Genomic DNA, 14,450 nt, shown 5'->3' with positions numbered 1-14,450 from the left:
ATTTATGAACTACAACTTGAGCCCGATAAGATCACACAAAGTGTAGAGTCATTGTTAAGCTTTATATTTGTATTCAGTGATGATGGATTCTTTCTGAAACGAGGAATCCGTTCGCAGCTTGCATAAGCGCCTACGCATTCTTTGCTTTCCCTCGATGAAATCAAGGCATGCAGGATACAGCGGTTTTCTTCACAATAAAGCGGTCATGCTTTAGAAGCTTTTGTGAGGCAGCTGTTGTTTGTTCACCAAGTATTTCCCAACTCAACATGCCCTGAATTAAGCTTAACTCGTTATTTGACAACCAACCTACAATGCGCTTTCAGAATCACCGCCGCCAGCAGACTCCTTGAACACCTTATCACCAAGCGGTTGCTGTCATGATCATTGGAGCATAGCCGATTGGCCAATCAAGAACCGTGATGATTTCGTGATGACTAAGGCGATTCTTTTTTGACATTTCAAAAAAAAGTCAAAATTAGGTCAAAATTGTAGCGTTAGGTCAAAAAATGTCAAAATTGTTTAAGAAGTTGAAACTTTTTTGCAACCTGCATTTCGTTTGTATCGTAGATTTTGCACTGTCTGTGAACTTATTATTTGACATTTTACAGCTAGTAGGCTACTTTATAGGCCTACCGTTGTAGACGGCCCATTGTCTACTCATTGTTAATCATAAACATTCAAATGAAACAAATAGGCTGACGTGGTGTTTGGTCAATGTGCCTCAATATCCTAACTGAAGCAAGACTGCGTGGCATTGCATGCTTCTTATATCAAGAAGCGCATGATGAAAAATTGTGATGTAGATAGCATTTTCAAAATGAAGCAACACGGTGTGTCACCAGCAGTGTACGCACAACTTCAGTGTTTTCAGCCAAAAAGGCAACAAGTGCTGCTCTTGAACGTTCTTTCTCCCTTCTTGACAAGCTACTTAGTAAGGACAGACACTTACTACCCGAAAATGTAGGAAAGTTTCTTTCGTTGTACTACAACAAATCTTAACTATTTCTATCATAATTCGTGATGTAACTACTGGAATTCTTCATAGGGCCAGATTTCGTAGAAATACTAGTTTTTATCATGCAAAAATTTGTCAGTTTTCTAGCCAAAAAGTGTTTTCAGGGCAAAATACTTCGTAAGGACAGACAGTTCCAACCAAAAATGAAGATATGTAGTACAATTTTCACATTATGTGCGAAAACACCTAATTTGCATACGTGAGGTCAAAATTTGGTCAAAATTCAGTTTTTTTTAGGTCAAAAAATTTCAAAATTATGATTTTTTAGGTCAAAATCTTCCGTTTTTTAGGTAAAAAAAATCGTCCTAGTGATGACTAGTCTTCTCGCCGTTCTATGGTTGGTGGTACGCCCAGTCTTCGACAGCTACATTTGAACGCTTGGCCCGAAATCTTAACAACTTTTCGGTGAGCTTGTTTTAGACTCATTGTTGTTTTTCGTCAAGAGTCTAGAATGAGACATTAAAATGATGTATTTCTGAAATTTCCTAATTTTGGACAGGTCTAATAGTCATGGATATATTTGGAGCATGTGTCTACGAGACAGGACGTCACACACATCCTCCTAATGTCATGATGTAAGAAGATAGTACACATCAAAAACCTTCGATCTGCGTTACTATGTGTAGACCAGAGTTGAATCAATTACATTAATTCAGTTCAATTACAAATATAATTATAATTACATTTATATTTACAATTCCTTTCAAACACGTAATTGATTCGGTAGAGAAGTGCTCTTTGACAACCGTAGCGACGTAATTAGCAACAATCTCAAGCTATTCATGTGTCATTTATGATACGTAGAATACCCTTCAGTTAAAAAAACACTCGATCGTATTCGAACTATTCCTAATCATGAACATAGAAACACAGAAAAGTTTTTCAAGCGACCATTAACAAACAAAAGCTTGAGCGACTGGTAACGACTAACAGCGAATAGGCTGCAAGACGGTCAATAAAAGGCAATCAAACGAATACTCAGAGCTGAGTAAGGCAAATGAAAAATGATTGGTAAGGCGTCAGCGATAAGTATGATACCGATAAGGTGTGTAAAATTAAAAATAAATGCAAAAGGAAAGAAGTTCCTGATAACTACGAATTATAAAATCTTGGTTCGCATTTATATTTTCACTTGCTCAAAAATTATTAGATTGCATTTCATGAACTTTAAGTCGGCGAAAGTTTATGACCCAGTAAATTTGGCTCAGATTGAAGGTAAGATTAGGATAACATCTCTGCAAATGCGAGATAAAGTTTGATGAAGCCTTGGTTGAAAACTTGAATTTACTTTTGCGATTGATGCAGCAAGCCTCAGTAGTGGTCAGAGATTTGAAAAAACCATGACCGTGGTGTTGGAAATGGTTCAGCACATGCTTCAGAAAGGTTTGTTTGCTGTTTATCCATCTTTTTAAATATTAAGATTTAGTTTAGCCCACTGGTTCTCAAACTTTTTAGACACGCCCCCCTTTATGGCAGTGAAATTATTCGTGCCCCCCTTATCGTCATATCACACAATGAAACCAGAATATTAGCCATCCTTACAGATAGTTTGATGGTATGGAAGGTTATGACTGTTGATGAGAGAATTCTTCAATATAAAATTCGGACGATACACAGAGCAATAAATATGAAATGGCGGTAAATCGCGCCAAGCGCGAAATTTTTTTTCACTTCACCGGAGCTTCGCGTCTGCTTTCAGATGCTTTCACGCCTCCGAAGGGGGACACGGACTCCAGTTTGGGAACCAATGATTTAGCCTATATTGTAATTCACTAAGTTTTCTGTTGCTACTGAAGTATGGGAATTAGTATAGAATTGCTGAATTATCTAGTCAACGAGGCACGCATAGAACACCTATGTAATTAGGATAAATATTTTATGTAGTGATTGTCAAGTTTCAATATCAACGTAATTGAAATTGTAATTGTAATTAGGAACTTTTTATCACATTACCATTACACAAAATAGAAATGCTTCAATTACAATTACAATTACATGAAGAAATGTCATTAATTACATTCAGTTTAACTCATACTCATACCCATACTCATAGTCAATTACATTCAGCACAACTCATACTGAGGCAGTATATAATTTAAATATTATATTTTGGTTTTCATTTCTTTCATTTCATTTCTACTTCCACTTGAAGTGGGTTGAACGTGTCTTGGAAATTGTCATTTCTACTCATAATTAAGTAAAGGTTCACGGCGGTTATTATTCCATTATTTGAATAACAAATCTATTAGCCTAGTTAACCACCTATGCACGTATGTAGGCCCACGTACGTGGTATATAGAAAATATAAATTTCACATTCATTTGTAGTCAAATTCAAGCAGAGAATGGGACACCGTTGAGTGCATGAAAAGTCAAGCCGAGGCTTCGGCAACTGGTGGAGGTACAACAAGAGGCTCAGCTATGGCATTACTAATGCAAATTAAACGGTGACAATTAGTGTTGTTGAAATTGACTTCATATGTTCGTAGAAACGGTCATTTTGGAATATTTGTCTGAAATTAGATTGCTCTATTATGGGGTCAACGCAACGCAATCCTGCGAATGCTCTTCTCCGTATCGCAAGGAAAAATGTGTCGAATGAGTTTATTTTCGTTTAAACTGGGGTCGCGTCGCATAAAGGTTGCCGACCACTGCCATACAACAACCACACCAAACGTATATTTCTGTTAGTTGTGGGACCTAGGTAACACCATTTTATTCATCATTGTAATTAGGCAACCGTTCAAGTTTGCATAATCGAGATAAAGTATAGAAATATTTTTGAAGGCTCGTTTCAATGATCGATATTAGAATAAACAACCAAGATTCGTGAGCCTGTGTATTCACCCTCCCCAGCAACTTGATCTCTACGCTATTATTTCTAGTTAAATGAACGACAATGTTTTACTATATTCACATTTTCCCACTTGAAGTTCTTGTATCCAATCGAATATGACTAAAACCTCAAACTGGACCGTTCTGCAGGGGCTTCTTTATCATTGATGGCCCAAAAACCCATCCTAAACTATCGGAATGATCAGAAGCAAGAATCAAGTCGGAAAAATCTACCAAATATGTTGCATTGAACAAGCATTATAATCAGAGAAAGTATATCCGCTGTAGCTAAGCCTCTCGACAATGTTGGTTAATCAGCATATAGGCCAGGGCCATACAGGCCGCATGCGGCCCGCAAGATCATATTTTGCGGCCCGCGACATGATTTGAAATTTCGGAAGAACGATTACCAAAGCATTTTGATATGCAGACTCCCTAATTAATAAGAGGTTGAAATTATTCTTGCTACGCGCGGTTCAATGCAAGTTGATTATAAATAATAACATATCAGTGTCCTTTGTAATCTGAGCCTCACAGTGAAAATACGAACAGCAGAGGAAATGTTGCGCCCCATGAACAAAATATCAATTTGCAATCGTGCTCTAGTCAAAGGGGACTATTAAGAATTGACCCACCCAAAGATGCTGTACAGCATTAATAAATTCCCTAAATTTCTCAAGAAACTTCCTGCATTAACTCTTCCGGTAAATTTGATGACATGGGCTAAGAGAGGATAAATATTTGATAGTAATATTTGAAACTATACTAATAATAATGACGAAATTTACTCAGTAATATGAAAATTTTTTCACGCTTCGCGCGACTAGGATATGAAGTCCTGTGGTTGTTCATACCATTTCGGTGCGCATAGTAAGCCAATGTGAGGAAACCGATTAGTCTGGAGTTCACCCGCAATGGACATGGACACTGGACAGTTTAATGTGAGTATCTGGCCCCCAGTCAGCCCGTTACGACTATGCACTGGAATGCTGCCGTAGCTAACATGTCCGTCGCCCATGTTGGAGAGAACAGTGTTGTATTGGCGTAGAGTTATAAAAACCTATAGCTGTGATACTGCCTTGCCGAGTTATATCTCGACATAAAAGTCATGCGGCCCGCGACCTCAAAAAATTTTGAAAAGTGGCCCGCGACCCATTTTGAGTTGGCGACCCCTGATATAGGCCATTCGGGGGCCGCTGTCTGATCAATTTGAACATTTTTCCGCCTCGGCGCGATTTGTACTCTCTGGTGTCTTGTTTTCAGGAACTGATCCAGCCAATGACGACATATCGAAACGATAACGTAAATAATTCGAGGTCATCGGTTTGGCAATGACATACCAACAATGAATCTGAGCTACCTATAGGATGAGTAATGGGAGACATTCACAAACCACTTTGGGCGCCAACACCTCGTCCTATAGTCCGTAGTAAACAAACAAAACTTACAGCTTTATTTCCTAGACACCAGGTCCGCCACTGCCTGTTGGATTCGGGTAACAGGATTATTCTTTTGTGTGTACGGCGTTTAAACATATTTACGACTGATGATTGAGTTCAGTGCAATTTATGAATTGCCAGGTTACTTCGTGTACCGGTATTTCATTTCCATAGAGTGGCGTTTTAATATTAGCTGAGTGACATGTATATTTCATTTTAATAGGCTGTATTATCATCTATCTACATTATAAAATGCCACGATATTGCTGTGTACCTGGTTGCACGAGTTGGATTGGTGGTCATTTGATTCCTGCGTTACCAGGGAAGCTGATGAAATGGAGAGTAGCAATTAGGAGATCAAACTCCAAAACGAAACAGCTTTGGACAGAGACATTGGGCAGAGGGCAGAGACATTGCTTGCTATGGTAATTTTTTTCCAAGTGATTATATGAGCCGAACATGAAACTTGATAGACAGGAGGCAGTCCCATCAGTCTTTCAGCATGATAAAAGAACGCCACTAAAAATTGTCAGGAAGACAAACAATTTGAACCCATTTACACCAGAACCTACTGAAATAATTCATTCTGGAACACATAGTGACCAGAAATTTCAAACAGAAAATATGGGCATTCAGTGCCAACTAGGTGCTTCAATGCCAGCTTTCAGTTTAGAAAATATCAAGGATGATTAGAAAGCAGTGCATGGTACTTTACTGGATTTGATGACATCAACCAGTTTCTGCTTTTAAAGGACATTGCAATGTACGATGTTCATCTATTGGAGAACACCTGTACGTTGTGTTCAAATGAAGAGCAAGTTTTTCTGACACTAATCAAGCTCTTGATCATCAACTGCTTGGTATTGTTTCAGAATCAACAGCTTCCCGCATCATTAATGCTTGCTTGGATCAAGCATATGTACTGTTTATTATCAAAATTACTAATTTCGCCTTCAAAACAAGTAATATTGGATCCCATGCCAGATGATTTAAAAAACTATATCCATCAACGAGATAATTATTGACTCAACAGAAATCCCAATTGAGAAGCCATCTGATATTCATGCACACTGCACAGTCCGTTCCATTCTCCACTTGAAAGAATGGAAATACCATGGAAGTATTAATTGGTAATGCACCCACGGGTGCTGTCTCCTTCATAAGTGACTGCTATGGTGGATCCGTTAGTGACCGCAGCATTATTGAGCAATCTGATTTGCTGGCCGAAGCCAGAGCAATGTTTGAAAAGGGCGACAGTATCATGGCTGATAAAGGATACCTACTGCAAGGTTTGTTTGCACCATTCGATGTGAAAATCAACACCCCTACTTTGATGCAAGGCATGACTCGGCTCTCTCAGGAACAGCGGGTAGGGGATTACACCATCCCTCAAAACATGTAGACCTTGTCTTGCCTTACAATCTGTTGCATTTGAAAAATGAAATAGCCTTTTTCTGCTTTATGATTTTTAAATTTAGGAAAGAAATACTTTGATATAGACCTACATAACAGCATTTGATGCTTTTAATATTTTGTGTTTGCTGAAGCAGACTTGTTTAGTGATAATGATTGATTACTATTAGTGTTGCATGAATTTTCTTGCTCCCACTTCAATATTGATGCCGCCATAATAAACCGGAATATCACTGTACTGGATTTGATGACTGAACAGAAAACATATCACTACCTAGACGCAAGTTTTGTTTTCATTTACTAAACGAGATACATAAAAACTCCCAATATATAGGTAGACTACGTAATCAACAGAAAGAAGCATGGCATTTGGAAATAACAATAATCACCACGACGGCATGAACGGTTTTGCACAAAAAAATCGTATTCAACGCTACATTGCATTCAGCAGTTTTCAGTTTTTCGTCTTGTGGTGACACAATCTTGACCACCAAAAAGGGACGCCAATACATTTCGTAGAACTTTTGCAACTTCAGAATCCTAAATTTAGGAACAAATTATGGTTCAAACTCTATATTTTCCATGTGCACATAACGAAATATATGCATAAAACAACATATAGCTTCATACAAGCGCAAGTCATTTGGCCTTGTACTTGGGCATACCATCTGTGATTTTTCTTCAGATAATAGCCATCTGCAGCAATCATCAAATATGGAAAATACTTTCCAGGTGTTATTAGGTCATCCTTTACAGTGCAGAGGCACTTGACTTCCAACCAGCTACGCTAGGGATGTCGAAAGACAACAAATCAAGACGACGTTTCTTTCGGTATCCAATGTAAACAATGGATCACTAGGACGAGCTTTTGGCGCCCCCAAGTGTATGAATGTCTCCCATCGCTATGCTCACATTCTCGAGTCCGAAACGACATTTTCCTGTACTGGGAAGTCGAAGAGAACGGCAACAGACATCCAAGATATTCCTATAGACAAATTTTGACCTCGGATCTTATTGGTACTGTCGATTTACGTATAAATATGACCAGTTACGGGTCATTTACTGGAAAAACTACCTAACCTCTTCTTGATATATATTTTCCTACTAATAGCATGGATATAACTGTGTATATTGTTGCATTTAAAACAAAAATCATTTCGAAACAAACATGTTTAAAATAAGGCCCTTGTTTAAAATATGTTTTTTATTTTTTGTTTGTTCTTCAAACCATGACGTCACGAATATTCATTTGTGACGTCACAGTGGTTTGACCTTGACAAATGAAAATATAGGGTTAATATAGCTACTTAGACGAAATATATACGTACTATAGATGTTGAACCGACTATTTTGAGGGTTCCAACCATCCAATATCGTATACTTCACTTCGTAAATTTCCGTAGGCCCATACAACATGTTTTTTGGAAAGTAGTTACACGATTATGGCATGATTTTATAGCTTCGAAACACATTTTTTTGAAAGGCCGTTGTTTAAAACACCATTTGTTTTAGACACAACCCTAACTGTATAAAACACAGTAAAACTCTTACTTTAACCTTATCGTGTTTAGATAATTTGTGAATTGGGCAAACTTCTGACCAGAACGTACATCACCGGAATAACGTTTTTGAAAAGGTAATTACTGTAGGGATGGTGTGAACCTCTAAAAGGTTCTGGTTCGTGTGAACGCGAACCTTTTTGAAAGGTTCTGTGTGAACACGAACGTGAACCTCATGACGTCACGGGACGTCATATTGCTAATTCCAACCTATCCTTCAATGAAATGATAGCCTATATTAATGTACACGATACCTAGCGACGATTTGGGCAGCATTACGTCACAATGCTGAAATACATATTGACGTTTTAAACGTCGCCAAATGTATCAACTGGGGCAATCAAATGATATAATAATCTCATAAAATCAATATCTTCCGTCGATTTGCCAACAATTTTGACGAGGACTTACCAGGGAATATAAGGGAAGGAAAGGACGTAGTTTATTTTTGTCTTTGATGTTCTTGCGGCATATACACCGACTCATGATATACATACACACGATCTGCGTATATGCATACCATGAGCAGGCTACATGATGTGCATATGCCGTCGGGCAAGGAAGATGCAGATTATAGCCTTGTAGCAGGGTTGGGATGACTCGAGTCATGACTTGACTCAAGTCAGACTCGAGTCACCTTTTTCGTATGACGGATCGGAAAATGTATTCGGCGTCTGAGTATTGCTACATTGATATTGAGCAGAGTGTGAAACGGGTTTCTATACTTGCTCTCGATATTACCCCGTTAACAAGTTATACAGCAGTAGCCAACGCCTCAATCGCACCGATTTGGTTTTAATGATCCAGTAACATCATATGAAGTAAAGATTGACCCCATACGCCTGCTAGATTGATTAGTGGAATAAGCATCATTCGCTGACTAGGCTTACGTAGCTTATTTCGATCGTGATGTTTTGTGATTGTGGGTCAAGCTCGCAGCAGAGAGTCAATAAATATTTACAAACGGAAAGTTGGATATTTCGAGCAAACTTTTGCAACAAAGCAAGTAAAACTTTTGAGATTGTCAAGGTACATGCTCGTTTAGTGATGATTTTTTATGCCTATAGCGCCATGCATATAGAGTGGCCTGCAGTTAAAATGCAATAAATTCGAACCAACGATGTTGTAATGAAGTGAAAATTGTAGTATATGAAAAAGGTTCACAGTGCAGAACCTACCTAGGTTCTGTTGTGAACGCGAACCTCTAAATTTCCGAGGTTCACACACAGAACGCGAACGTGAACCTCACGTTCACACCATCCCTAGTAATTAGTGATTAGATGTTTCTTCCAGGTGCTTCATCATCTAATTATTGACCTTGGGTCCGTTCGCATTGGCAATCAACACCAGACGAACATAACGCACAGCATCGTCTACACAGCATTCTCCGTACGCTTTACGGTATTGCTGTGCGGTGGTTAGTAGCATCACGAAGTTTGTGGTTACCTGCTTCGTATTTCATACTCAGATATAACTATATTCCTGTTTATCCTCTAGTTTAACCTATTATTTTCAACAAGTAGGCTCCCTATTAAACTTGAGCTTTTCGTTGCTGCATTACCAACGATATGAGGAGAAGAGTGGATAACACCGCTGAGGAAGCTTCAGACGAAGACCACAGTAATGAAGATTCTAATGGTGTGTGATTGAATGCTTGGGCTTGTTTCGGATGTAGGCCTAAAGAGCTTCATTCTGAGCGATTTGGCTTGCGGAACTGAGTACAAACTAAGTTCAAAAATTAATTTCAAAATGTAATTGGACACTATTTGGCATTTTCCAGTCACGCATGCTTATTTGTAAAAGTATATTGAATAGCCATGCCATCGAATTTACCGTCAATTTACGGTCAATAAGCATCATTCGCTGACAACACGTGGTGTGTTTCTCTCTTGATGCTGTGTCATTGCGGGTCAAGCTCACAGCAGACAGTCACTAAATATTCGCAAACGGAAAGATGGATATTTCGAGTAAACCTTTGTAACAAAGCAAGTAAAATGTTTGAGATTGTCAATGTATATGTTCGGTAAGTGTTGATTTTTATGCTGCCAGCGCTATGTATAGAGTGGCCCGCAGTTGAAAAGCGAAAAATTTAACCAAATATGTTGTAGGAAAAGGAAATTGTCATACAAGAAAAACGTTCACAGTGCAGAACCGTTTGTGAACGAGAACCTCCGAATTGCTTAGGTTCACACACAGAACGCGAACGTGAACCTCACGTTCACACCATCCCTATTTGTGGGTCATTCGTGGACTTCAAATGCCTCAAAGAGGATAACAGTTTCACAAATACTGCAGTGAAATCATTAATGTATCGTCTACATTACGGATGATTAACAACAGTAGTATAAAGGATTTCATTAATAGGTCTCGGATTTCATTGATAGGTCTCGGATTTCATTGATAGGTCTCGGATTTCATTGATAGGACATTGACATTGACAGTTATAAATGAGACGGCGTGCCTTGCAACTATTACTGGTGAGCACATGTTTTCCCCGCGGTTTTACCGCATTAGTTATATCAGGCCCGGTTGCCAAACGGATATAGTTAGTTACTGGTCAAGATATTCGTTCCAAAGAGATTCCCGATTTTATGTCGAATTCAAAAGTGCTCGTATAGCGTGTTATTTAGTATGCATGGATCATTGCCTAAACTTATATCGGGATGAAATGTAAACGTATTGCCTGAAAATGTCACAAGATTGATTTATACCCGTTTTTAATTGTGTGTAAAGTTTTGATCAGGGCGCGAAACGCTTAGCCATATTCTATTACCGATACAGAAAGGACTCGATCCCCCAGAATCGTCGAAAGAAGAGAGTCAAGACAGAACCCTGATCGCTATGGCACATTCTTGGAGCAAAGAATATTTCCTCACTTATCTGACGGTGAGATGCACATAACGTAAATATCATATTCAATGACATGAATCACAGCTGAATATTCTTGGCAGAATTAAGTCGCAGCTTCCTCTTTTAGAATATGATATTGATTGGTATTTTTCTCTTAATATTCATCCTGCTGTTAGTTAGCGTCTTAAATTATCTGCATATAGTACCTCGCATCTCGAAACATTAAAGCTTTTAGCCACGATTCTGGCATAATGACCAGATTTAAATAAATATGTTCTTTCTATTGAAATTTAGGGAGTGAAGATACAAGTAGGAGATATTGCGAAGTATTGAATATAACATTATTTCTCTGGCACCTCTACTTTTATAACACATTTGAATAAAATATTCATATTTTGTTGTACATTCATCTATCTTGGATTGGCCCGGTTTCTTATCGATTTGAGAAACAGATAACTTCAGCAGTCTATCGCTGTTATCCAGCGGTGGAAACCAATGTTGTTTTTACCACGATACCAATGTTTCCTGCAACCCGAAAGGACGTTCTCCCTGCTTTACAACAAAGTAACGTCATTAATGAATTCAAGTGCCACTGCGATTGTCGGTACGTAGGGAGAACTTCCAAACGGTTGCAGGACCGTATTAAAGAACACATCCCACCGTCTGTCAAATCTTATATCTCGAAATCGCAGCATAACAATCGGCTTGTTCTAGAACATAACCAGGCCATGGGTCAAAAATCTTCCATCGGCAAACATTTACTAGAAAATCATACATGTGCTGCTAACTACCACGAGGACATGTTCTCTGTATTGGCTAAGGGTCGCAATTTATTTCATTTGTCTGTTCTTGAGTCCACCATCATCACTATGAGTAAACCTAGTTTATGCCAATAGAAAGAATTTGTGCATCATTTGAAAATCGCGCATTAACTTGTTTTGCTTCGCTATCTCCATGCCAACGCTCCAGTTCTCTCGTTTTCCTAACTTTGTATATTTTCTGTGTGACGTCATAATTAGCGATATATATTGTTGTTGAACATAGTTATTCGAATTCTCGCAATACTGCTGACGCTATCCCCTGACGAGGGTCAGCCGAAAAGCTTCGGGAATAAATATGAATATTTTATTCAAATGTGTTATGAAGTTCTGTACTCCTAAGCGTCTCTTTCTCTACTTTTATGTCTGACACACACGGGCATGAACGTTTGTTACCTACAAATGATCGATTTTGATCTATATTCAAAACACTCTGGTGAAATGCTGCAACAGTTTATAAGGTATAATGTATAAAGGAACCATCGCATCTCACGCTGTGTAACATAATCCTGGCTACGCCTGATAAGTATTTAAGTTTGCTCTTTATAAGATATAACGCTTGTAGTAGGACGGCCAGTTTTTCTCAACCTTTTTGATCTTGCGGACCGGTATGAAACATCAACATAAACTGTGCGGACCGACAAATTTACAACGAAAGTATTCAACCTATCAGTAAATATTCGAAATTATTTAATACTGCTCTTTCATTAAACATGTTATAAGCGGCTCTCTTGAAGATTAAACCTCCCAACTTCTGAGTTTGATCATTTGGTCTCCCTTGAAATAAATCCGAGTCAGCTGTTCTCTTGCCTCTATATTTTACTACTAATTGTCGTTAAATTGTACCATCTTAATGTAACGAATTTTGTTTAAACATCTTTTTAAGCTTTCACGTTAACGGCTCGTGATAGGCTCATTTTAAACAGTTTCGTACAAGACTTGCAGCATTCTGTCGTACGCTAATCCAAAGACAGACAATGAACTCCACGTTAAGACGCCACATGGAAAAATATGTTCAGTGTTTAAATTGTGATGTTTGGTGTTTTAATGAACAAACGTCCGATTTCTTGCCTTTTGGAATTGAGATATAAAAGTCTAGTATATCTTGCAGACCCGCAGGAAGCTTGCAACGACTTGCTGCTGAGAACCACTGTTGTAGGAAGTTGTGAAGGAAGGTAGTCAACGCTGTAACTCAAGTATAGTAATAGATGGAGCAACGCAGTATATTTTACTTGAATCCAAGTAAAGTAGCAATTCTAAAGCCATCAAAATTATTTTCCGGTACACGTACAAAATGAATTGAGAGAAAATAAGCAAGTAGCCCAAAGACTGTTTTCCACTATTTTACATAAAAAACTATGAATTGAAAGTAGTATCTGTCCTAGATAACTCGACGCTGTCTGAACCAGAACCACGGACTCTAGTGCAGTCAGTTAGGCCGACTTTGAGGAGTCCGCATAATTCGAATTAGGCCTACATCGTTACTGGCCCCCTTTGGTACATATATGCAGCTAAATATTCCTATTCTCAGTCGGCTGCGTTGCAGATAACATGAATCTTTTCTCAGGATATACCATGATATATTGCGGCATCTTACTGAGCTTGTTTTTCACATTTTTGTGGATTGCGATGGGCCGCTACCTATGTCGAGAAGGAACAGCAGACCACGCAGGAGAGGACGTGGCACACTCCATCCGCCATTGCGACTACTATGTATATATGATAGCCTCTGGAATGTACCTTATCACCTTCGTTGCCGCTAAGTGCTTAGTGTGTTTTCTCAATCACTATGATGATGAATAAAAGTTATTTACTGTACATTACTGGATGAAAATTGAAAAAATTGAATTTTTCTCACTTCGTGGTCGGTTGACTAAACATTGCTGGCTGATATTTTTAATCGGAATAGTCACACACAATGTACAATGCGAAAAGACGCAATGCGATGTCACGAACAGATAGGAGGATGTCGAACGACACGCATCAGTAGCGATCCTTTACTCTAACATCCACCTCGGTCAACTTTCCCGCTCAACTCCAGAAACAACAGTTTTTCTTTCACATTGTCCGTTTAGTTGACTATGAAAAAGGTCAGCTTTCCGGCTCAACTCTCGAAATAGCCACCGGAACGTTACTTCAGTGCTGATTTACTGTAGCTCAGTCGAATGTTACCCTATATTTAACCGAAATTCTCCAAGAGGACGAATCCTCATGAAAGAAGAAGTATGATAACTCTAATATATATATACTCTCCAGTATATGCAAATAAATTCATATTCAATGACCGCGCACCGATTCCAGAAGTTTGGATAGGACACGCCATATCTGGGGTTCGTTGAAAGATCTCCCAATACACGGTCACCATATTTAGAGATTCGTGAAGGAATAGACTTTTCCAATTTACTATAGCAGACGTGATGATTTTGAAATTTATACGACGAATTTTATTGACAAAATAAGTGATTTCTCCAACTCTACTCCCAAAATACCAGTCTTCCGTCATCTCCATCCGGATTTCGGGT

At 38.6% G+C, this 14,450-nt stretch overlaps 2 protein-coding genes across 2 annotated transcripts in view; both read left to right on the top strand.

Annotated features, from left to right (window-relative positions):
* Nucleotides 1-14,450, top strand: part of LOC145438882 (uncharacterized) — a 48,583-nt gene that overhangs the window by 15,159 nt on the left and 18,974 nt on the right. The gene's annotated exons all lie outside the window — the stretch shown is intronic.
* Nucleotides 9,732-13,746, top strand: LOC145438874 (uncharacterized). The gene is made up of 3 exons (XM_080316257.1): nucleotides 9,732-9,898; nucleotides 11,042-11,146; nucleotides 13,496-13,746. The coding sequence occupies exons 1-3, from the start codon at nucleotides 9,829-9,831 to the stop codon at nucleotides 13,729-13,731; spliced, it is 411 nt and encodes a 136-aa protein (XP_080172383.1). The 5' UTR covers nucleotides 9,732-9,828; the 3' UTR covers nucleotides 13,732-13,746.

The sequence above is a fragment of the Botryllus schlosseri genome, chromosome 1, assembly GCF_051294905.1.
Source record: "Botryllus schlosseri isolate E-star chromosome 1, Bs_hap1, whole genome shotgun sequence".
NCBI classification, from domain to species: Eukaryota; Metazoa; Chordata; class Ascidiacea; order Stolidobranchia; family Styelidae; genus Botryllus; species Botryllus schlosseri.
This window is presented reverse-complemented; position numbering and strand designations above follow the sequence as displayed.

Coding starts and splice junctions, on each gene's coding strand:
- LOC145438874 (XM_080316257.1), top strand. CDS start 9,829: ATGAGGAGAAGAGTGGATAACACCGCTGAGGAAGCTTCAGACGAAGAC. Junction 9,899..11,041: donor CAGTAATGAAGATTCTAATG/GTGTGTGATTGA, acceptor TTACCGATACAG/AAAGGACTCGATCCCCCAGA. Junction 11,147..13,495: donor ATTTCCTCACTTATCTGACG/GTGAGATGCACA, acceptor ATCTTTTCTCAG/GATATACCATGATATATTGC.